Source organism: Aedes aegypti, chromosome 1 (assembly GCF_002204515.2).
Source record: "Aedes aegypti strain LVP_AGWG chromosome 1, AaegL5.0 Primary Assembly, whole genome shotgun sequence".
NCBI classification, from domain to species: Eukaryota; Metazoa; Arthropoda; class Insecta; order Diptera; family Culicidae; genus Aedes; species Aedes aegypti.
In genome coordinates this window covers 278,785,568-278,810,434 of record NC_035107.1, presented here as the reverse complement: position 1 = coordinate 278,810,434, position 24,867 = coordinate 278,785,568, and the positions used below count along the sequence as shown (strand labels likewise).

General features: G+C 39.7%; 1 protein-coding gene and 1 long non-coding RNA gene across 4 annotated transcripts in view; one reads left to right on the top strand and one right to left on the bottom strand.

Annotated features, from left to right (window-relative positions):
* LOC5573431 (facilitated trehalose transporter Tret1) overlaps nt 1–24,867 on the bottom strand; it is a 77,172-nt gene that overhangs the window by 20,280 nt on the left and 32,025 nt on the right. For all 3 annotated transcript variants that reach the window (XM_021837923.1, XM_021837922.1, XM_021837924.1), the window contains exons 2-3: nt 8,602–8,718; nt 8,387–8,545 (exon numbers count right to left, since the gene is read on the bottom strand). In XM_021837923.1, coding sequence (XP_021693615.1) covers nt 8,387–8,545; nt 8,602–8,704 — 262 coding nt within the window. In that variant the 5' untranslated portion in view covers nt 8,705–8,718. The remainder of the gene's footprint in view (nt 1–8,386; nt 8,546–8,601; nt 8,719–24,867) is intronic.
* Nucleotides 8,644–9,232, top strand: LOC110674142. Its single transcript, XR_002498695.1, has 2 exons — nt 8,644–8,768; nt 8,919–9,232. It is a non-coding gene; the product is annotated as an uncharacterized LOC110674142 (long non-coding RNA).

Sequence of the window (24,867 nt, the reverse complement as noted above, 5' to 3'; positions counted from 1 at the left end):
TTACAACTTAATTACAGCTTCCTCTTCAGTGAATCAAAAACAAACAAACGTCAAAATTTTATTTAGTTGTAAATAATGCAGCAAAAATTACGAACGAAATGAGTAAAACGGCTCGAATTTTATAAAAATAATTTGCATTTAGAACACGAAAACACTAACTATGACCCCTAAATCAATGTTTAGAATGTGAAGCATATGACAATTATGAGGTTCTCTGTAAAAAGGTAAATATTCAATGAATTAGAACGGAGCGGACTGCTGGAAATGAAATGGAACATAGTGATATACAGGAAAGCCATTCATGTTCTATCACGGGGGAAAGCTTTCTGTTACCAACAAAAAGCCATTGACGGACTAGAACGCATGCCTATCGATAAAATGCCGATGCCTTTGGAAAAGACGCCACTTGTGTAGAACACTCCATTCAATTTTCTGTATGATTCAGTATGCCAGCATCTAACACCTTCACCTTATAATAAAACTCTTGCAGGTGTTAGAATATTTCCAAAAGACACACAACCATATTGTTATCTGTTGTTTTCCTATCAGCTGGAGATAATATTCTATCGCCATCCCGAAACAGAGCCATCAGAATTTTGTAATTAAGCAACGGCAAACGGGAGTGGGTAATAATAGTGCAGTTCATAGTTTACATCTGTAAAGCTTATTATTGTTTGATGGTAAAAGGTGGGATATGAATCCTATATAAGTTGTATTAATGTACTTTGAGTTATAATTTCACCTAGTCTATTTGTCTCATCTCGATTTGACGTTTGGGCAAAATATGTTTTTTGAATACTATTTCATAACTTTAAAATTACCAACGTTGTTATGGATTTCACCTATAAAACTCCTATATAACAATATCTTCTATCTACTTCCAAGAAAGATGTTTTCGGTGTTACTTGGGTATCGCCAGTATAAATTTAAACAATATTTCCAATACTAACAAGATAAACTCTCTGAAGACATTTGTTAAATTGATGGATGTAGATGTGATTCTTTTCCAAGAGGTTGAAAATGAGAATTTAGATCTGTATGGGTTTGATATAGTGTATAACATTGATCATGAGAAAAGAGGAACCGCAATAGCGGTTAAGGCACATTTACAGTGTAGAGAGATTGAACGAAGCGTAGATTCCAGAGTAATCAAGCTGAAACTTAACAATGACGTCATTATTTGCAATGTTTATGCTCCGTCTGGTTCTGCAAACCGATCTAGTAGAGAACAATTTTTTAACGAGACCGTACCATATTATTTGAGAGGTTCTTCTGATTTGATTATTCTTGGAGGCGATTTTAATTGCATTGAAAAAGGTAAGGATAGTAGTAATGAAAATACAAATAATTTCAGTCCCATGTTGAAGAGGTTGAGGCAGGCACTCCATTTGGAGGATGCTTGGGAAGTCGTATCTGGTAACAGACAAGAATTTTCCTTTGTAAGAGGAGGTTTTGGTTCAAGAATTGATCGCATATATGTATCTAAATCACTTTCAAAACATATCGTTAACGCAAAATACCAGGTTTCGTCTTTCACGGATCATAAAGCTCGCATCGTAAAAATTCAATTACCGTTTCTAGGAAAACCTTTTGGGAAAGGTGTGTGGAACTACAAATCCCTGATTTTAGCAGATGAACAAAATCGTGTCGAATTCAATCAAAAATGGCAGTATTGGGTTTCACAACGACGTTATTATAGAAATTGGTTAGTTTGGTGGACAGAATATGCCAAGGCAAAAGTAATATCGTTTCTCAAATGGAAATCAAGTGCAATTTATAAGGACTTTCATAGTAATATGGAGTTTTGGTACTTTGCTCTGCGCAGAGCATATGACGATTATCTGATCGATAGTCAGAAGATCGCTGAAATAAACAGGATCAAGGGGAAAATGTTAAAACTACAACGAGAATTCAGCACGTTTCTGTCCAGAAATAATGAAATTTATTTCAGTGGAGAACCGATGTCAATTTTTCAGTTGGATGAGAAGGTCAAGAAAAAGAGTAAAACACAAATTAAAATTCTGGATATCGAGGGAAGGCAAGAGCATAGTTCAGATATTATTCAAGAGCATATCGTTGATCATTTTGAATCGTTTTTCAAATCGAATCCCATTGAAGATGGGAGAGATTTCAGACCAGAAAATGTATTACCGGCTGGAAATTTGCAGAATGAAAATTTGATGTCTGAAGTAACGGAAGATGAAGTTTATCATGCAATTAAAACCAGTGCTTCGAAAAAAGCACCAGGGTTAGACGGGTTGCCGAAAGAATTTTTTATGGATAGTTGGAGTACCGTGAAAACAGAAATAACAGCTGTAATAAATTGTGCAATTGACGGAAACATGGAGAAAAAATTATGTGATGGTATGATTGTTTTGGTTAGAAAAAAGAATTCTAACAATAAAATAGAAGAGTATCGTCCACTGACTCTTGAATTTTGATTATAAGATAATCGCAAGAATATTGAAAGAAAGGTTGAATAAGCTAATGCCTGATTTGATCTGTTCAAATCAAAAATGCGCTAATCCCAGAAGAAACATATTTGAAGTAACTTGTTCTATAAGAGATCGCATAGTAGAGCTGCAACATAAAAGGAAGAAGGCTCTTTTGATTTCTTTTGACATGGAAAAAGCTTTTGATAGAGTGGAACCTCGATTTTTATTTGATACTTTGAATGCGATGAACGTTAACAGAAAATTTGTCGATTTTATGAAAATGATTAGAGATGTTTCTTATTCAAAAATTCTAGTAAATGGATGTTTGTCCAGAGAAATCAAAATTGAAAGATCGATAAGACAAGGTGACCCTATATCTATGCATTTATTTGTACTGTATTTGGAGCCATTATTACAAAAGATTATTGCTAGTTGTTCAAATGTGCTGGATTTAGTCAACGCTTATGCTGATGACGTGTCATTGGTGATCAACAATTTGAATGATTTAGAAATAATTAAACAACTGTTCGTGAACTTCGGGAAAGTTTCAGGTGCACAGCTCAATTTTAATAAAACAAAAGCTATACAGATAGGACATGGACCACAAATTTCTTCGATTCCTGTTTGGTTAAATATGACTGATAGAGTTAAAATCCTAGGAATACAGTATTCGAACTCAATCAAAAAAATGTCAGATGAAAATTGGAAATCTGTTGTTGAAAACGTATCTTTTGTACTTCAAGTAAATCAACCGAGGAAACTTAATCTAATACAAAAACAAATCTTTGTGAATACATTTGCTCTATCTAGAGCGTGGTATGTAGCTTCAACGATAAAGCTAAACAATAAGTACTGCGCCAAATTAAAGAACTTGATTGGAATATTTCTTTGGCGAAACCATGGAATGAGAGTTGCTTTTAACCAATTAATATTGCCACGAAAATCTGGTGGCTTGGCATTACATGATCCAGAATGCAAAAGCTGGTCATTGATCATAAACACTTTTGTTACCTGTAATTATGACAATTCATTTATCGTGAATCAATTTTTGAACCAACAAAATTCCATAATTCCAACCAGTCTCGATTTTGTAAGTTTTCTTCGCTCGGAGTTGTCGTCAATACCTCAGCATATAATGGAAAGATTTTCGTGTAAATTATTATATGAACATTATGTTTCAAAGAAAGGGCATGCTGAAATAACGACAAAGCATCCTAATAAAAGGTGGACTCATATCTGGAGAAACATTAGCTTGTCAAAAGTAATGAACTCAGAAGAAAAGTCAATGTACTATTTGATTGTCAATGAAAAAGTTCCAAACATGGATTCATATTTTAGACATGGCCGCAGTTCCACAAATCTGTGTAGACATTGCAATACAATGATCGAGACACTGTCCCATTTGTTTTCAGAATGTAGAACAGCTGATTCAATGTGGAAAATATGCTTCGAACATCTCAGACAAATCAACCCAATAAAATTCACTAGCAAAAGATTTGATAGATTTCAGTTTCCCGAATTAACAGAATTTAGTAGATCAGAGAGAGAAAATATTGTATTAGTGTTTAGCAAGTACATACACTACACCAGTCACAAAAAGATTCAGAAATGAGCTTGTAGAACTATTAAGGTAACCAACAAACACACTCGTTTTTTAAATTAGTTTTTAAGAATTTTTCCCAAAAAAAAAAAAAAAAAAAAAAAAAAAAAAAAAAATCTTAAGGTCAACAAATGCATCTGATTGGCATACACTGGCTGATATTTGTGTAAATTTTGATTTCTTCGCAAAGTCTAACTGTTAGCTGTTGGATATACTAATAATAATGTTGATTTAATTAGTTTTACTATTGTTTTCACGTAACAGTATGGAACAACATTTTGATTCAAATGCCGAACACTGTGTTCATTCTGTCTCATATTCCAAACACTTTGATTCAAATTCCGAACAGCACGAATACATCGTATTCAAATGCGTAATTTCGCAAATAAATATATCTGAGCTTGTTCTACTGGTCTCAAACTAGAGAATCATCATTACTCCCGCGATATAAATTATATTGGAGACGTTAAATTTGAATTGCAATTGACTGCCATTTCCTTCTTATTTAATGACATATTTCAGCGAAACATTTCAACCAAATCGCCATACAAAAACCGAGTGTGCGGAATATGAGTCTGTTCGGAATTTGAGACAAAACGGTAATAAACACAAGGATCATAACCAGTGCTGGGAATGGTAATAGTAGTAGGCTTGAATTTTGGCGAAAATCACGTGGCTCTCCCAGTACAGTAGTTCAAAAACGTGAATCTCATCAAGTAGCCTATGTTGGGTGCACGAATTTTCTAAATCATGAGTGTCATTGAAGGCTAAGTAGCCCGTCATTCGTTTCGGCAACAATGATGACTTTTCAGCATGCATTTCAAAGTGATAAAACTCAGTCTTGATAGTTTATATTGACTTGAAAAAGAATCAATGTACGCGCTAACATGCATAAAGTATGCTGATACTTTTTCAGCTATGTTAGTGCAAAACCAACTGATTTTCTTTGATTCGAAATCGTGAGATGAATTAGCAACAATCATTAACGACGCGTACAAATTTCAATGACGGCCTACTTCGCCTGAAGGCTCTAAATGCGGGACATGCAGCGGGAAATAGAACATTTTTCCACAGTAATTCTGGGTTGCCCTTAGCAACGGGTGTTTTGCTATTTTCAAGGCATTTTGCCTACAGCAGCGATGGGCGTGAGTTTCACTGGCTTCGCTGACTGTGATTGGCTTGGCTTGGCTACTGTAGAGTGAATTTCAGATTTTTTCCCAACCCTGATCATAACTGGATCGCTCCAAGCCAGTTCTCTTCAGTACTGTGTTTAACTTTAATACTGTAGACAAACCTTTCTTGGACTTTTCTGAACGAGCCCCTCAGGTTGTTCCATGAAAATTTCCTCATCTGACAGGTTTTTTTCTGAGAATTTATCCGGGATTTGCACCAGGAATTTCTCCGGGAATTTCGAGGATTCCTTTGGGAATATCCCTGAAGAACTCATTCGGAGATTTTCTCTAGAAATTACCCAGTAGATTTTTAATAGCAATTCCTCCGTGGATTTCCTCCAGAAATTCTTCCGTGGATTTCGTACAGTATTACATCCAGAAACCCCTCAGGCAATTTGCTTCAGAAATTCCTCCAAAACTTCCCCAAGAACTCCTCTGAGGAGTTCGGGGATTCCTTATTCTTCTTCTTGGAATTACGTTTGCACTTGTCAGCTTTGTGTTTAATGAGCACTTCCATAGTTATTGACTGAGAGCTTTCTTTGCCAAAGTTGCCATTTTCGCATTCGTATATCGTGTGGCAGGTACTATGCCCAGGCCCATAAGAACACTAAGCAGGCTCTGTCCCAGTGGGGACGTAATGCCAGAAAGAATATCATGTGGCAGGTACGATGATACTTTATGCCCAGGGAAGTCAAGGAAATTTCCATTACGAAGAGATCCTGGACCGACTGGAAATCGAACCCAGACACCTTCAGCATGGCTTTGCTTTGTAGCCGTGGACTCTAACCACTCGGTTAAGGAAGGCCCGTTTGGGGATTTCCACATGGAATTTCTCAGGGGATTTCCAACAGTAGTTCCGTTGCAGATTTCGTCCAGACATTCTTCCGCCTATTTCCTCAAGTAGCACCTCCGGGGATTTCCTCCAGAAAATCGTCCTGGGATTTTTTTTTTTAATTTCCACCAGGAATCCCTTCGGATTTCCACTAAAGTTTGGAGTTTCTCCATGAATTCTTCAGAGTTTCTTTAGCAATTCCTCGGAAATCCTCCGGAGTTTCACTAGGAATCCTTCTAGAATTACTCCGGAAATTCCTCTAGATTTGCTCCGAGAAATCATCCAGCGTTCCTTCGTGAATTTCTCAAGAGTTTTTCCTAGAATTCCTCCGGAGTTCCTTAAAAGGTTCTCCTGGAATCACACAGGAGTTCTTCGGAGAATTCCTTGCAGCAATTCCCTGGAAGTTCCACTGGGAATTGCTCCAAAGTTCTTCCATAAATTCTTCAGGAGTTTCTCACGTAATTCCTCCAGCAATTCCACGATAGTTGCTTTAGAACTCTACCGGAAATTCATTTGGGTTTCCTCCATAGTTTCTCCAGGAATATCACCAGAGTAACTTGGAATTCTTACAGAAACGCCTCTGGAATTTCTCTACCGATTCCTCCGGAGTTCCTCTAGGATTTATTTCCGATATCTTCCAGAAAACACTTCAAAATTTCTTTGGTGTTCCGCCGGTAATTTCGTCAGATTTCTCTATGATTCCTCGGGAGTCCCTCCAGTAATTCTTCCGAGTTTCCTCCAGAAATTCTATTGGAGTTTCTCTGGGAATTCCTTCAGATTTCCTCCGGGAAATACTCCAGAGTCACTCCAGGAATTCCTCTATACATTCCTTTGGAGTTCCTCTATACATTCCTCCGAAGTTCCTCTGGAGCTCCACCGGGGATTTCACAGCAGTTCTTCCGGAAAAGGCTCTAGAGCACCAACGAGAATTCCTTGGAGGATCAAATTATATATCTCTTACAGATTTGGGGTTGCTGTATCTGATGCCATTCACAGAAATGTTCCAGCACGTCACAATTTTAAGCTATAGGTCGCCAAAGTTGTATAAAACACTGCTTTCATTGATGTTTACATGAAATTTAAAGTAAGATTTATCAAGCTTTTTTGCGATCTAATACACCAAGCATACAACATATGACTTTGACTTTCATTTTAGGAATAATTTGATTTTAAGTTGCACGATTAAATTTAGATTAAATCGATTTTTCCAACGTGCTTCCAGTCTCCATACAAAATTCTTTGTTTTTCCCATATGAAAAAAATACAAAACTTTTCGAAACCATCAAAAAATAACAAAAGCTGCGAAAATATTATGAACTTTGTTTATAATGATTGTTATACACATGAAATCTGAATTTTGTGGTAAATTGAGCGAATAAATTGCCATACAAGCTGGAAAACTTGCATGCAAGTTGGTTGAAATAGGCAATGTATTCAGCAACCCTTATTTTAGTAAATAGCTGTATTTTGGTGCTTCTAGATTTATATTAGGTAGAAAATTATTGCTTTGTCATCGCGAATACGAAAATGGCAACTTTAGCAAAGAAAGCTATTAGTTGAAATGGAAGTGCTCATAGAATACTGCTGAGAAGCTGATAAGCAGGCTATGCCACTGTAGGGAAGTTATGGCAGGAAGCCGAAGAAGAAGTCCAAAAAAAGTGAATAAGTCAACATTGTTTTTTCATAAGGGCTTATCTGCATTCATCGATTTCTCTTTATCGTTGCTCCCTTTGCGATATTGCAGTAAACTGATTCTTTGCTGTAGGATGAAGAATCACTACATCAAAGTTATTAGCGAAAGAGAGGATCGATGAAGAGAAATCGCTCAAGTCAGTTAGGCCCTATTGAAGTAACAGCACAGATGTGGGCTAGTGATTACACGGATATGATAACAAGCAAGTGTCAATCGCAGTATGCCGTTAGTAAAACCGCGTTCCAGACGATTATCAAGCCGCACCGCTGTAATTAAATTCTTGCGAATCGCCCCCGCGAATTAAAGTGCCATTCACCGATAATTAATGCCCCCCCTAAAACGATAATTCCCAAAATCTCAAGCTATGACCCGTCACGGTAGCCAAAAAAGTTCCGTGGTTCAGTAATCACGTGCGCCCCGAGTGATGGCGGCACTGATATCCGGCTGATTGGCAACAGGTAGCAATCAATTAGGAAATACGCGATCTCTCCAGAGGCGTTCGCGAGCGAAGCTCAATTCCAATTGAGCCATAAAATAGCATGTGAGTCCTGATAAGCGGAGACAATCACCGTTTACCGCTTAAGGCCACCGAGCTGTGATGATCGATTTTTGTTGGGAATGAGATAACAAAATTCCGTATTTATCGAGTCCTACCTTGGTCAGCTGTGAGATAGAAACCCGAACCGGCATCGGTGTTGTTACTGCTGGCGGTTGCCGTCGTGGAATCGTTTCCCGCTTCCGGAAGTGCCAGCTGCGGCAGAACTGGCGAAGTCCATCCGAGGGCGGTTCCGGCACTGATGGCGGCGATGGACACTAAAATTGACGAAGCGATATGAGTGTAAGGATTCAAAAATGACTTCGATTATTACCTCCAACGCCAGCTACAAACTGCATCAGCTTCGTATTGGAGGCCTGTCCCTCCGGAGGATCGTACAGCATGGGGTTTGTAACCCCCGGTCCATTATTACTCATCGTTTAATCGAGATCTGCAAAGAAGAGAAAAACGAAAGTTTGATTACAGCGGCACAATTGCAATGTAAGTCTTAATCACTGGAGGTAATTTGCTACACTTGATACCGATTGATTATAAACAAAGTGCTAAGTATTACGTCTGTTTGTCTGTGCTTACTCAATCAATTTACTCATTAAGACATCACCGTGTTTGACTTCCTTGACTTTCCATTAGCGACATCAAACAGTCCTGCCCTTGCGATATCGGAATAAATAACCTGGAGTTATCATCGGATCGAAAGTGGAGCTGTGAAACACACCCTCAAATTATGCCTAGAAGCGTCCGCAAATGGAATTTCCTTGTATTAAAAGATATCAATTGCTTACGTTTGGTTGTAGGTTTAGACCAAAGTCAAACAGTATTACTCTTAGAATATTCATCGTGATTTATCAAAAGTTAGTCTGAGCGGTTTTTGCACTCAAAATTGAATATTACGTTCTTGATGTACCGCTGTAAATAAAGTGCAAGCTGGTATTGAAAAATATTGATACGATTTTCTCTTTTTGTCTGTGGTTGCTCTGCGAAGGAATTCGATGCAATTTAGTGCCCACGACTAGGAAATGGCACGTCACCCTATGTACTTCTCAGTTAGAAGACATTATTCACCATAATGTGACGTCTTAATATGCCGACCATTCAGTCTTAGTCCACGCACAATAGAAACCGTAAAAACCGAAAGGTACATTGAATAAGTTATTGACTTTATTGTCAGTTTGCGATAGATCAAAACAAGCCATGCCCCTTTTCCTCACCAGGGCGCTACGTAAACTCATCGGATCCATATAGGTATGTACTGATATGCCGGATCCAAGTAAGCCACGAGCGCGTGTTTTATTTATATCGGTTCGCGGCGCCGCCGGATGAATTTTAAAATACCTTCCTCTATAGCGGTGCGGCGTGTGTTTTTAATAAGTTGCGCCCACGAAAACCTCGAACCTCGGGGGTTGACACATACCGTATATACCGAGGTGGCGCGAATGTATTATGTAAATTTTGTTGGCACTTTTTCGAGCGACGGCAGTTAACTGGTGTTATCGGTGTTATGTTTTTCTTGTACAGCTGGGATTGAGGAAAGGTCATGTTTTTGTGATACTTATGTTATGTATGACAATTCTCTATATCAGATGATTTATGGCGCCATCTCTGTTTTCTATTACTAATTATTTTACTATTTACAATGATTACAATGATAGTTTTAAACGACTCATTCAAATCATGGCACAGTATTGAAAGAGAAAAGAAACAACATGGATCAAATTCCCAAAAGTTATATAAAAAGAAGTTCAGATTACAATAGTTTTGAATCCACAACACAGCCTGTAACTTCAGTTAGTGGTGAAAATAAATAAGTTGAAAATATTAGTATTCACCACTGACATTAGCATTGGAACTTGTTCCTATTTGTAGACCGTTTCAAATTATTGTTAAACTTTTTAAACATGTTCAATTTCATACTTGAATATCTGTGTTATGTTAATCATAATTGTTACAAACTCAACACCCACATGGAAATGAAGTAACAATCTACGAAGCACACCATCACCTGTCGGTGGATTAATCACCGTTTCATATCATTTCAGTTTCGTCGGCCAATAGCTCCATCAATCACGAATTTGAAAAAAATCACACTTTGGAATTCGAAGGATACAGCACCGTTGCAACGGTTCTATTTAGCACAGCGGCACAGTTAATGTCTGTGATACATCCTGACTTCTTTTACTGTGTTTTTTGAGGCTCAATTCGTAAAAAGGCTAAAAAAGTCGTTGGACCGAAAAGGTCATTTGGTTCCTGAAACGAGATATGAAAACTGACTATTCTCGTCTCATATGATCTCTGTGTACTAGAACATTGACGGAAACTGAAAATAAAAGCGTTTATGCAACATATCAAACTTCATGATTTGTTAAATTTGTGTCACTTTTAGTAAGTGGAAATGGTCATTAGAAAGTTCAACGACCATTCAAGATTCCTTGAGCGATTATTTTGCAGCAGAGAATTAAGCTTTAAACTAGGTATGCTGTTCCGCTCAAGAAAGTAAAATTTTTTGTGGAAGAAAAGGTCAAGAATTGACATTTATTTTCAACTGCGTACTGTGAATCAAAGAAAAATGCTTTTCTTGCAAGAAATTTCCCACGCATTGGAGACGTTTACTTTTCTGTTGAAGTGCATACCTCCCATTAAGGTTACTGTTGGAGTAGTAGTATAATAGGGACCGAAATACGTACAGGCTCAATATCCGTACACTTAATACAAATAGTAGGCGATTTGTATGAAGTGGACGGATTCAGTTTCATTTTTGAGGTGTACGGATTTCGATCCCGCACGGTATATAGAAGACATATATTATCATTCCTTGTTCAGACTTTGACCTCTACGCAAGTGTTCTATGTCCACTCACAAGTGGTTATGGGCCCAGCGCGGGTCATAGCCTGAAAAGTACGAGAAGCGCATCTTTTGATTTGGAAGCCATAATCCCAAGAGGCGATGAGCAAACTGTTGGTTCTGGAAGCGACACGATCGGAAGCACGAGGACGGTATCTAGTGAAAAACGTTGAAACGACGAAAGACGCATGGGAAAATGTCCAGAAGGTGTTCCAGGGTAACGGACTACTTCGACGTTTCGTATTGCTGGACAAGTTGGCGTCGGCGAATGTGGAGAAAATTGGTTCCGTTGAAGATTACGTTGTAGAACCTGAGCGAAATTGGGTTCGAGGTAAACGATCAGCGGCTAGCATCGATCTTGTTGAAGAGTTTCCCGGAGTATTACAACCCCATGATAATGGGAATGGAAGCTTCGGGCGTCGAGTTGACGGCTGACCTTGTGAAGGCGAAAATACGAAAAATGACCAGAAAACCGCAACCTGCTTCAACTGCAAGAAACCTGGATACATTGCTGCACAATGTCTGCAGAAGCAGCCAACGAAACGCAAAGGTAAGGCGTTGTGCGCAATGATGGCAGAGGAAAAGAAGGAGATTGGTTCTTTGACTCAGGTGCAAGCAGTCATATGACCAGAAGCGAGGAAGGTTTCAAGAAGCATGAAACTGTGGTGAACTCGGTAGATACAGCAAATAATCAGTTCATCAATTCGGTCGCCAGAGGGCAGAGGGTTTGTCGAGTAGAATCTCAAAGAAGCAAGCATCGAAGTACAGGACGAGCTGCTGGTTCCTGATTCTTGGCGTCGAAATGTGAAGTTCTGGACAATGATGGCACGGCAATCGCATCAGGAACGGACGAAGATGGACTGTATCGGCTGAATCAAAGAACAGAGAAGTCGTTTTTAGCGGTAGATTCCAACTTTTGACACAAGCGACTAGGACACCTGAACCAGCAGAATATGGTGAAGCTTTTGTCGAAGGCAGATGGAATCGGGCTGAAAAAGGAATCTCTTCAAGATTGTATCGCTTGACAACAAGGTAAGCATGCTGAAGAAGGTCTTTAATGTAGATGGACCGTCCATGGAAAAACTCATTCAATCCAAGTTCATCCTCGACTACCGCTTTGGAGAAATACAGTTGAGGAAAGTAAAGAGCACAACCCCAAACTCCAATGACAATCCAACTGGACAGCCGACCCAAGAGAAATCTGAGGAGGCCTCTAGTAGCATCCCACAACCAACTCCCACCATACAGGCTAGCTTGTCTTCCTCTGATGGAAAAGATGCATATTTGACCTCACTTCCTGGCCCAAGCGGTGTCACCTCAATGGCTCCCAATAAGGGCAGTGGAAATGTCAAAAGTGTAAAATTGACCACAGGGGATAAGCCAGCAGGCCTAGGTAAGGGAAAGGACAAAAACCAAAATCTAAGACATCCCCCAAAATCAAAAGTTGATGATCCGCAACATCCAAAGAAGGACGGCAAACGTCCGGAAAATGCGGAACGCCTCAGCAATGATTAAAATCCTCCAAGTGAATCTCCATCATGCTCAGTGCGCAACAGATGTGCTTTGCAGGAGATTCACAAAAGAACACCTTTCCGTGGCACTGATTCAAGAGCCATGGGTCAACAAAACTCGAATACAAGGTATTCAACTAAACTCGTGTAGGTTGGTATATGATGACAGCCAGCTCTCTCCCAGAGCAGCTATTCTAATACGCAATGATACTAAATGTTTTCCAATTACAGAATTCATCAAAAGGGACATCGTGGCGGTCAGGATGGAGGTTTCTACTGCTAGGGGCAGTACTGAGATCATTATGGTTTCGGCGTATTTCCCTGGCGACGCAGAAGACATTCCTCCTCCAGAGATGGCTGCTCTTGTCTCTTACAGTCAAAAACACAACATCCCCTTCGTCATCGGTTGTGACGCCAATGCTCATCACCTTGTATGGGGAAGTACAAACACAAATATCAGAGGTGAGCATCTTTTGCAGTTTCTTTCCTCCAAAAATATTGACACATGCAATGTCGGTGATAAGCCTACATTTGAAAACATCTTACGACAAGAAGTCCTTGATCTGACTTTATGCAGTCAATCCATCTCGGATAAAATAAAAAACTGGCATGTTTCTAATGAAATATCTATGTCAGACCATAAACATATAGTCTTCGAGTGGGAAGGGGGTCTAATGATTCAAAAGTCGTTTAAAGATCCCAAGAAAACTGATTGGGAAACCTACTCAGCTATTCTCCGTTCTGAAGACTATATAATCGAGCCGAATATTCAGACTATTATACAGTTAGAAGCAGCTTCGGATTCTATTAAAAACAAAATTCTAAATGCTTATCAAGAGAGCTGTCCGATCAAAACAGTTAGTTCGAACAGAGATGTTCCATGGTGGAACTTCAACCTTGATAAACTCAGGAAAACTGCTCGGAAGGAATTCAACCGAGCCAAACGCACTTTTGATTGGAGTCTATACCGAAAGGCTCTGACAGAGTATAACAAAGAAATGAGACGAGCAAAACGGAAATCATGGGTTCTCATGTGTGAAAGCATTGAGAAAACTCCCGTAGCTGCTCGACTTCATAAAACTCTTTCGAAGGATCACTCCAATGGTTTGGGAAGTCTTCAAAGGACTGACGGTTCACTCATTGTGGAACCTCGTGAAACACTGAGTGAAATGCTAAGAGTTCACTTTCCTGATTCAATCCCACAAACGAGTCTAAATGCTGAAGGTGCCAGACTTGACGTCTCAGTTCCACACGGGTTCCTATCAGGGGACTCAGGAGCCAAAAGAGACGCAATAAAGGTTGCCAAAGAAGCTTTTACTCGCGATAGGGTTGTTAGGGCAGTGAGATCTTTCGAGCCATTCAAATCTGCTGGCATGGATGGAATCTTCCCAGCGCTTATCCAAAAAGAGGAAGAGACACTGATTCCACACATGGTAGAGATTTTTAAGGCAAGTTTAGTTCTGGGACACATTCCAAATGATTGGCGTCAAGTTCGAGTTGTCTTTATTCCAAAAGCAGGAAAAAAGGACAAAACCAACCCTAAAGCATTCCGACCGATAAGCCTATCCTCGGTAATGCTTAAAATCATGGAGAAGGTATTATGCGAGTATATAGATTCTAAATTTATGAAAACTATGCCTCTTTCTAAATCCCAATTTGCTTATCAAAGCGGAAAATCAACGGTCTCAGCACTGCACACGCTAGTGAACAAGATCGAGAAAACCTTTAATGCAAAAGAAATCGCTCTTATAGCATTTCTTGATATTGAGGGCGCGTTCGATAACGCTTCTTATTCGTCTATAGGTTCGGCAATGTTGAGGAGAAACTTCGACCCATGCATTGCAACCTGGGTACATGCTATGCTAGCAAATCGACAGATCTCATCTGAGCTGAGTGATTCGCGCATTACTGTAATGGCTACAAGGGGATGCCCTCAAGGGGGAGTACTATCTCCCTTATTGTGGTCATTAGTGGTGGACGAACTGCTAGATAGCTTAGAAAGAAGGGGTTTTGAAGTTGTTGGATACGCAGATGACGTAGTCATTATTGTACGAGGCAAATTTGACAGCGTTATTTCATCAAGGATGCAAATTGCTCTCAATCACACACTCTCCTGGTGTCAAAAAGAGAAACTAGGAATAAACCCTTCAAAAACAACAATTGTACCGTTCACAAAAAGACGAAAGGTACAACTCCACCCTCTTTTCTTGAACCAAATACAATTAGTTTACTCAAATGAGGTCAAGCATCTTGGCATCACACTTGACGCAAAACTAAATTGGAACACCCATCTTCAAACAATCATAAATAAAGGTCTCAATTCACTCTGGGTTTGCTCAAAGACCTGTGGTAAAACATGGGGTCTAAAACCCAGTATGATCATGTGGATCTATAAAACAATCGTTCGGCCTAGAATAACCTATGCGTCCCTTGTTTGGTGGCCTAAGACAAAGGAAGCTACGGCTAGAGCTAAGCTGAACAAAATTCAACGTACTGCCTGTATTGCCATAACCGGTGCAGTTCGTAGTACCCCCTCGTTTGCCCTAGATGCTATACTCAATCTGCCCCGGCTGGATCAATTCATAAAGCTGGATGCTGAGAAAAGTGCTCTTCGGCTAAAACGATCAACAGTCCTACTGTCAGGGGACTTAACAGGTCACCTCAGTATATTAAACGAATTTTCGATAAATCCTATTGTTGAAAAATGTAGTGACTGGATGGAAAAAGTGGTTAACTATGACTCGCCATTCACGGTGGTCTTTCCTTCTCGTGAGGAATGGGAAGGAGGTGGACCCACCATTTCACCGGGATCTATTAAATTCTACACAGATGGTTCAAAAATGAATAATCTGACAGGGTCTGGAGTATACGGACCGAAAACCAAAATCTCTGTCTCTCTTGGACAGTGGCCTACAGTATTTCAAGCAGAAGTCTATGCAATCAAGGAATGTGCGCAGCTGTGTCTGAAAAGAAATTACAGACATGCCACCATCTGTATTTTCTCTGATAGTCAAGCAGCGCTTCAATCTTTGAAGACTTTCACTTGCAACTCAAAACTTGTGTGGGAATGCATTCTTGCACTGAAATCCCTAGCTGAACGCAATCGAGTTAAACTATATTGGATCCCAGGACATACGGGTCTAGAGGGTAACGAAATTGCCGATCAGCTAGCAAGGAATGGATCAACCAATATGTTCATTGGTCCAGAGCCATTCCTTGGCATTTCAAACTCTGCACTAAACACGGAATTGAACAACTGGTTGTTCGGTCAAATTCAATCAAATTGGAATACAGTTTCCAATGCGAATCAGTCCAAAAGGTTCGTAACAATAAACACGACACAAACACAAAAACTTATAGGTCTCAACAAAAGGGATCTCAGAACATACATCGGTCTAATAACTGGTCACTGCCCAAGCAGATACCACTTATACAAGATCGGTGTCGTCCAAAACACAAATTGCCGTTTCTGTGACGAGACGGACGAAACCTCACAACACCTTCTCTGCTCTTGCAGTGCACACATTCATCGTAGGTTCAAAATATTTGGCAAGCACTACTTACAGCCAGCTGATATTTGGAACGCATCCCCCAGGGAGGTGGTTAGCTTTATTAGGCTGATCACGCCAGATTGGGGGAACTACAACACTGCAACCTAGGACTTCTGCCCATCAATGGCAGATGGTTCAAAGTTCAGTCAAATGCGCAAAGTATTCCGGAGGCACATTTGCTACTGGAAAACATTGTGTACATAGAGTAATAGGGTATATCACAATAGTCCTAAAAAATGGACGCAGTGATCCCACACCCGACAGAAGAAGAAGATGCTGAAGAAGGAGACATGTTTCGTTCTAGTTCCTCGAGAACAGAAGGCGTACTGGATTAAGTGCATTCATAGGATGTTTACGGTCTGGTTGAAGTTCTATCGCTTGGAAGAAGTCGGTTCTTCGTCATTTTTATCGAAGATGTAAATCGGAAGGTAGGGGAAAAGCACTTATTTTCGACCTTCAAGAAATCTTTTCGGATTTTCATACAAAGTAGGCCAAAATCGTATGAATGGGTCGAAAATTAGTGCTACGTAGGTCGAAAATTGGTGCTCTTCCCCTATTCGTGTATTGTCCAAAAGCCAAGTTGCGTTCGCGAGCAGTTCGCGCTATATATCGAAATGGTGTCGTGCACCATCCACCTTATACACCTTAACAAAATGGAGTAGCGGAGCGAATGAACCTCTCGTTAGTTGAGAAGGTAAGATGTATGCTGAACGATGCTCAACTACCGTTAAGTCGCCGTGCGGCCTCCATTCACCGTGCACATATACAAATTCCTACAGTAAATCCATACAATTTTTACCTATTTTTTTTTTTAGCGAAATGAGATGAAACTGATGAAATGAAGTATTTCTTGTCACAAAGGATTTTGAAAAACTTAGCTTATGTAGTCAAAATAATGTGAATTCTGTTTAGTAAAGGGATTATTAAACATTCTTAGTAGAAACGCCGAAAATTCACATTTTTCATTTTAAGGTGAAGATGAATCGAAGCCAAAGTACACATTTTCAAGAGCACGGATCTGGAGAACCAAACATCCGTTTGAGCTGAAAACCTAATCGATTGGTCACCACCAGCCAGTGACCGATCGATTAAGTTTTCAGCTCAATCGGATGTTTGGTTCTCCAGATCCGTGATATTGAAAATTTGAACTTTGGCTTCGATTCATCTTCACCTTAACGTTAGAGTATCAAATTTTTCGTAATTCCAATAAGTTTTCGCAGTAGATACTTCAAGTAAGATGTATTTCATCGTATGAATCATAAGATTTTATGCACGGTGAATGGTAGTTTGATGGTACCAAAGAAGTTTCGAGCAGAAACCATTTCCAAAGCGGCGTAGTGAATCGCAGTCCATCCTGATCACTTCACATAGTTACACCGGAAGAAGCATGGTCGAAACGAAAATCGAATCTACAGCTCTTGAAGGCATTTGTAGTATCTGAATCGCGTGCAATGCAGAAGAGGAGAAAATTTGATGTGAAGTACATCGAAGGTATTTTCGTCGGGTAGGCAGATAACTCAAAAGGATTTCGTATTTTCAACCTCGGACAGTAAACTCAAGGATGAAGAGATATACATGATACAACCCGAAGGCTACGTCGGAGATCCCACAAAGATATGCAAGTTACAAAAGGCTTCATATGGACTGAAGCAATCGAGCAGGGTGCGGAACACTTAGCTGGACGAAGCTCTGAAGGAGTTCAAGTGAGGATCTATGTGGATGATTTCCTGGTGTTAACGAACAATGCAGAGACCTAAGTGAAGTTGAAAAAATCCCTGAATACCCGATTCGAAATAAAAATCTTGAAGAGGCGAAGATTTATCTGGGACTTTCTCTAGATCGAAGAAATTCAAAGCAGTTGCCACGCCAATGGATCCAAGCATCAAACTTGACAACTCACTGTTCGCCAAGACGACAAATGAAGTTGCATTTCGTGGAGCATGACGCGACAACCGGGCGTGGCGTTATCATCATTTGAAGCGGAGTTCATCGCCTTATCTTCAACCACACAAGAAGCGCTCTGGTGGCAGCAACTTATCAGGATATTGGTGAGGATTCTCTAGAATCATTTCACATATGTGATTTTTGAAGGAGTTCATGGGAGAATCTCAAAAAAGTATCTGAAGGAATAAGGTCAGTTTACCGAGCGGAGCAGAATATTATATTTTTTGATCAGGCAGAGCGAAGGCACGGCCTCCTTTCTCTCTCTCTCTCTCTACTTCCTCTAAACACGCTCATATTCAGTAATAGTAAGGAATACCATAAAACGGGGTACTTTGAAAGTTTTTTCGAAGAAAACTTGAATATTTAGGCATGCTGTTGCAAAGCACTGTAATTTATATTTTTTTAAAGTACTGGTATCCTAACTATCGATCGTAGTTGATAGATTGCCAAAATATGTATTCTGAATGGATATATCTTCTTCTTCTTCTTGGCATTTACGTCCTCACTGGGACAGAGCCTGCTTCTCAGCTTAGTGTTCTTATGAGCACTTCCACAGTTATTAACTGAGAGCTTCCTTTGCCAAAGTTGCCATTTTCGCATTCGTATATCGTGTGGCAGGTACTCTATGCCCAGGGAAGTCAAGGAAATTTCCTTTACGAAAAGATCCTGGACCGACCGGGACTCGAACCCAGACACCTTCAGCATGGCTTTGCTTTGTAGCCGCGGACTCTAACCACTCGGCTAAGGAAGGGTGAATGGATATATATTTTTTCATATAATCGAAAGTCGGTTTTCTGTTTTGGGGTAACTTTGATAATGGATTATTATGTATTATAACTCAATATGACTCCATCAATTAGTGATCGTAGAACAGATTATTTGTAAGCGTTTCAAAAATGCTAAAATCTTAGAATTTTTTTAATATTTGCATACAAATCCTCAAATGTACTTGATTCCAACGAAAATAGCTTTAACATGAAGTGTCAGACTAATAATCTTTACTTTTGCATTCGTTTTCCTTAACTGATTAACAGAAACTTTGTTATTTCGTTAAGTATGTCGTGGATATCGCACTATCAAAGTCACCCGCATTATCAAAGTTACCCCGTTTTACGGTACTAATAAATTTTCCAAGTGCTCATGCAATATTAAGAACTAAAAACAAAATCATCTAGTTTTTTTGCCCCAATTCCATGAAAAGTTTCTGTATCGGTTCTGTCAGAAATTTCTAAAAACTATAAAGAAATCAGCGAAATTCTTGGAGAACTTGTTTTGAAATTTCAATTAAAATTCCTCCATAAATTCCACAAGAATCCCCTTTCGGGATTTAAAAAAACCTTTCTTACGGATTTCTGCAAAATTTATAAAAGAATTTTTTCTTGGCATTTTACCATGGGCTCATTTACATGTTCTGCTAGATATTAGTCTACCTATTCCACCAAGAACCCTTCAAGTATTCCACCAGAACCTGCTCCAGAGAAACCTCTAAAATCTGAAGGAACAATACATCTCAGATAGCTTATTAGCAAATCTCGGTGTTTACTGAAATCTCAGCAAAAGTTAAGCTGCTGTGAGCAAACTAGGCTTTCGCCGGTTATCAGTGAAATTTCAGATTCTCGGTGAAAGCACAGCAATGCATTTGTCAACATTCCCTTTTAATCGTGACTAGTCTAAACAGTTGAACAAATAAACTTTTGTATACAATCACAATCAACTAATTTTCGATGAATTATTACCACTGGGCGTGCCATTGGGCGCCCAAGTTACTTCCCGATCAACAACACAGCTCGACTAACCCGGAAGCTTATCAACGATCTCTAAAGGGAACTAATCTGCTATATGCACTCAATGGTGACCGACCATATTATTGATTCAGAACAAGTGTCGTAAGCACCTCCGCATCAGCTACCGAGTGCGATCTCGATCGAACCACAGAAGCGATGCTTACTAATTAGTTGATTAAATGTCAGCTGAATCGACTCGTTATCATCTCCATAGTTAATCTAATACTGATATGATCTTATTCTATGAAACTCGGCGGTTTTGCTGTCCTTATCAAAAACTATCAATATGAGTTGTGGAAAAACGTCGCCATACGGTCGTAAATTAGGAAACAAATATGACCATAAACTTTTCATATCGCTGATGGAAGATATAAACTATCGATCACAGCAAATTATCTTAAATTGGCTGTGTTCGACTATGTTTACAGCGTCACTGAAGAGTTGGAATCGTTTACATCTATCTTTGAAAAATGCAGAAATATCTCAAGATGTTTTATACTTATAATGGAAGAGAGCTTTGACAGCACTGTAATCGAACAATTTAACTTCTGACGTGCCGCTGTAAACAAACGTAATAGACGCATACTAAACAACACTTGCTTTTGCTTTGTGCTGCTATAAACACACCCTACACTGCTTTTTCCAGCTCATTTATTTTGAGCTCAAATTTTGAGCCGAAATTAAGAAAAACTGCTAGTATTTTTTCCTTAATTTATAGAACTGAAATTGAAGACAATTTCCATTCAATGCACTTTCTGGCTACTATTGGCGCGTGAAACACATCCAAAACCGCACCGTTCCACGTAATCGCAGACCTGTTGCAGAAGTTTTAACACGATTCACGTGCTCCTTCGACCGTTACCATAGCTGCAGTCGGTCTCCTTGGATTTCGATTTCAAACCACAGTTGCTGCGCTCGGCACGCGCTCTCCACTGCGCTCTTGATGCTTGCCAAAAGAGAGAAAATCGACGCGGGTGTTCAATGTATCCGAGTCCAATATCCAAGCAGCCGATGTCGGTTAGCAGTGACGTCATCGACTCCGGCAGCCGGCATGTAAACAAACCCCACGATATATACAAATAGCCTGCTCTCGTGCTGGGAAAGCAAATTCTGTGATGATGACATTGAGCGCGCGGTTTGTTTTTCCTCGTTTACGTCAGCCGCACGGCCACGAGAAATGAACAAGGAGTGGAACGTCGAATTTTCATGTAGATGTTCGGCAGAGGTCACCCAGAGGACGGCCGGCTAACAATTCGTCACATGAGGGGTAATTTCTCCAATAGAATTTTAACGATTTTTACGTGTGTATGGTTACAGCGGCACAACTCGTTAAATTAAAAAATATATATATCTGATGACTTTTTCTTTAATCGGATTCTTACATAAGACATCGCTTGATTTGGGATACAAACAATCCCAAAAAAATGAGTTACGTCTGTAGTTTACGATTAACAGACTGCACCGCGATCAAATTTAAACCTGTTTTCTTCGAAAGTGCGACATTTTCCGCAAACCGCAGTCTGCGTCGCGTCAACGGCGCTGAAACCATTTCCATCGCAAGGCAAAGGCTGGTGGAAGCTGTGCTGGCGACAGAAAACCATAAATATACAACACGAGTCGAGTGCCGGAACCGGTCCCGGACTTCGAACGCCGCCTCTACCCCTGAGGGATTTGATTTCGTTCCCATATTGCCATATTTGCGGCGAAACATCAAGACGCCTCACTCGACTCCTAAACAAACGGCGATATATATTAACATTTATATTCAAATTTTCTTCGCGAGATGCCTTTCTATAGACGAGAAAGAGCGACTTGCAAATGTTGATAATCGGATGGTTAGAATTCCATCGCAGTAGACTTGACAGTGTTGAAAAAAGGCGTGATTTCAAACCTTACACACTTATTCTGTACGCAAAAGTCTACCGAAGCTAACGTGACAACAATCCACTGTCACTGACAGGAGGCCCTTCATTATTATGGCCCTTTACGACTTATCGGCGCATTTTTTTTCACGTGGGAAGTGCACCAAAGTAGGCTGCATGGATTATCATTCCAGCCAGCCTGCTTTGTTATGGTGCTGTCTACAAGCACACGACTCCAACAGTAGGCGTAGGAATGCTACTATAATGGTCAATAGGTTTCAATCCAGAACCGGCTTTCGGCTCAAAATTTTGGTATTTTCATTTATTTTTTTTTGGTCTTATCGCTTCAATCTCGCCCTGTTCCACCGTTGTCCTCCTCCTCTTCAACGGACGTAGTCGTTGCGTTCTTTCCCGTCACACTACTATCTCCGAAATGGATTTCTGTTTCTGGAGTTCAGACCTCGTCGCGTGTAACCCACAGCAAGCGGAGTGAATGGCATTATCGCTTGAAAACGATTTTATTTTTTCGGTTTCTGGCCAGAAGCAATTGGGACTTATAAATAACTGCTGGGAGAACCATTACTGATAGTTGGAGTAAACGTGTGCACAGGCCCTCCTATACGCAATACGGGGTGTATGAGATAAGAGATAACAAGCACCCGTAATCGAAGCAGGCGCAGGGAAACGAGAAATCCGAGTGACCTTTGAACAACCTTTTCCGTTGCATCCCTTATTGTGCCGCTGTAAACTTTTACTTTAATTCGCCATCGCCATGCAGTGCCACCAATGGCCTGTCACTTTCGCTCGAACCTTGATCGGAGGAATGGTTCTTCATAAACTAAGTAATCGAAGTAATCGCTTCATCACAGTAGACGGTGAAACGGAGTACATTTCAATTAAGGACGCAACTGACGACGACGACCAATCGGCAGGGGGCGCAATGGAAATTGCACCCATTTAACCGATATTAAGCGCAAATGCCGGTCGGTCAACAACAGGAGCTAATTCATTTGCCATAGTGCAATTCCAGCGAGATGGGATGTCGATAAATTTTCCATCTATCGGTACGATGATGTTGATGATGATTGAAGCAAACAATGAAAGGTTGGTAGCGGAAATCGGTTACGTCGTTTGGAGGTAGGTTCTAACCGGTTTGTTCGCAGATTAGATGGAATGTTAGAATAATGCGTACGGCAAATACGTCAGAAAAATATGACCTAATTTATGTACAATCAAACACATGTCAACTTGAAAATTAAACATTTGATAACATTGATGACGGCGGTACCTTTAGAAATGTGGAATTTAACAATATGACATTATTGCTGATATTGATGTTACTTTTAAGCGTTATGTCCACACCTGCTGTCAAAATTTCACAAAAAATGACTATTACTCGATATTCCGTACCTCGATAATGAGTTGAAAATCATAGTAAAAGTTGGTTTTCATGGCTAACTCGATGATCCCTTGGATCACAGTTGCACCAGAGTGGCGTCAATGTCAAAATTGGAACAGCGGCGAACTGTCATTTCCATACAAATCTACATTCCAATTGAGCAGAAGACCTGTCAAAATTGGAACATGATGTCATTCTTGTTTACAGGTACTCTAAGTTGCGCTGGTTTTGTGTTCTGTAACTCGATACCCCCCTAACTCGATGGTCTCTTCAACATCTAGTTATAAAACCTTGCCTGTACGCACAAAAGTGGATGCGATATAGGTGCACATTTTATATGATGATATTTGGCATACAGCGCGAGTGTATAAATGATAACAAAGCTAGTTTGACTGCTCCTCCGGATTGATTCCAATTACTTTACACATATAGGGGTTCCTGGGGTAATATGCACCACTTAAGGAAAATGTGTCAAAATGAACACTAAACAACATGTATGTAGTGTTTTAATACATGAATCTAGTTGGTTCGGGTTCACCCTACATGGTGTTGAGCGAATTTTCATCACAATTACATTAGATTGTTGGAAAATTTAACTTTTTTCAAACACTACATTTGCGTGAATTAAGATTGATGCGGGGCACGATGCACCGCTTTTTGGGGCAGAACGCATCACAACATTGAGGCATGACGCACCTAAACAAAGGGGCACGATGCACCACAACAATGAGGAAAGATGCACCGTCGAGTTTTAAACGTAATTTTATTTATCGTAAAAACACGAGTTTTGGATGATTTTCGTCTACAAGATGATACAATTGTGCATAAATACGTTAGTAAATACTTAAAATAACCTAATTTTTATGATTTTAGTTTATTTTGGCGTGGATCGTTCTGCCCCGACCAATGGAGTGCATGTTGCCCCAACCGGGCGCTTAACAGAAAATGTTATGGAAAATAGAAATCGTTGTGTTATATCGCCAAATTATGTCATCAACAACTTACTCAGTCCCTAATCATTCGTTTTATGGTGAAAGGTTGTAAAAATTCTCAATTCATTGCTTTCAAAACAACAAGTGAAATGATCGGGAAGGTTACATCAGAATCGTGCTTTTGGAATTTATTGTTCTATCTCCCTGTTGAGTTTTTCAAAATGTATCAAATTCTCAGGGTGTCAACAATTTGCAACGTTTTATCCATCCGCTTAGTGTTTTTCTTTCAAAACTCGTTTATTCCAGAGAAATAGGCAAGGTGCATTTCGCCCCGGCAGTGCATATTACCCCAGGAGCCCCTAAGGAGTAAAAACTAATGTTTTGCATCGGTAAAGTGACCAGACGTCCCGGATTGTGCGGGACAATCCCGGATATGAGCAATCTGCATCAACATGCGTCTGTTAAGAAAACTCTCATGGTTCTGTTCTTCCAATAATTTGCATTGACTTTATTTCGAACAGTTTTGTTTTTTAATTCATGTGAAGATTTTTTTTAGATTCAAGTCTGAGTTCTAAGATTTTTGATAAAAAAACTAACTCACCCTTGATATATCTCAGAATATTTCATGATTTATTGTATTACATTCACTCCAAAATCTTAAAAGGCTTTGATTTAAAATACTACAAATATTTGCTTCTATATACCATTGGTTTGATTGCAACTCCTGAAACATTCTAGTTCGAAAATATCACGTAATT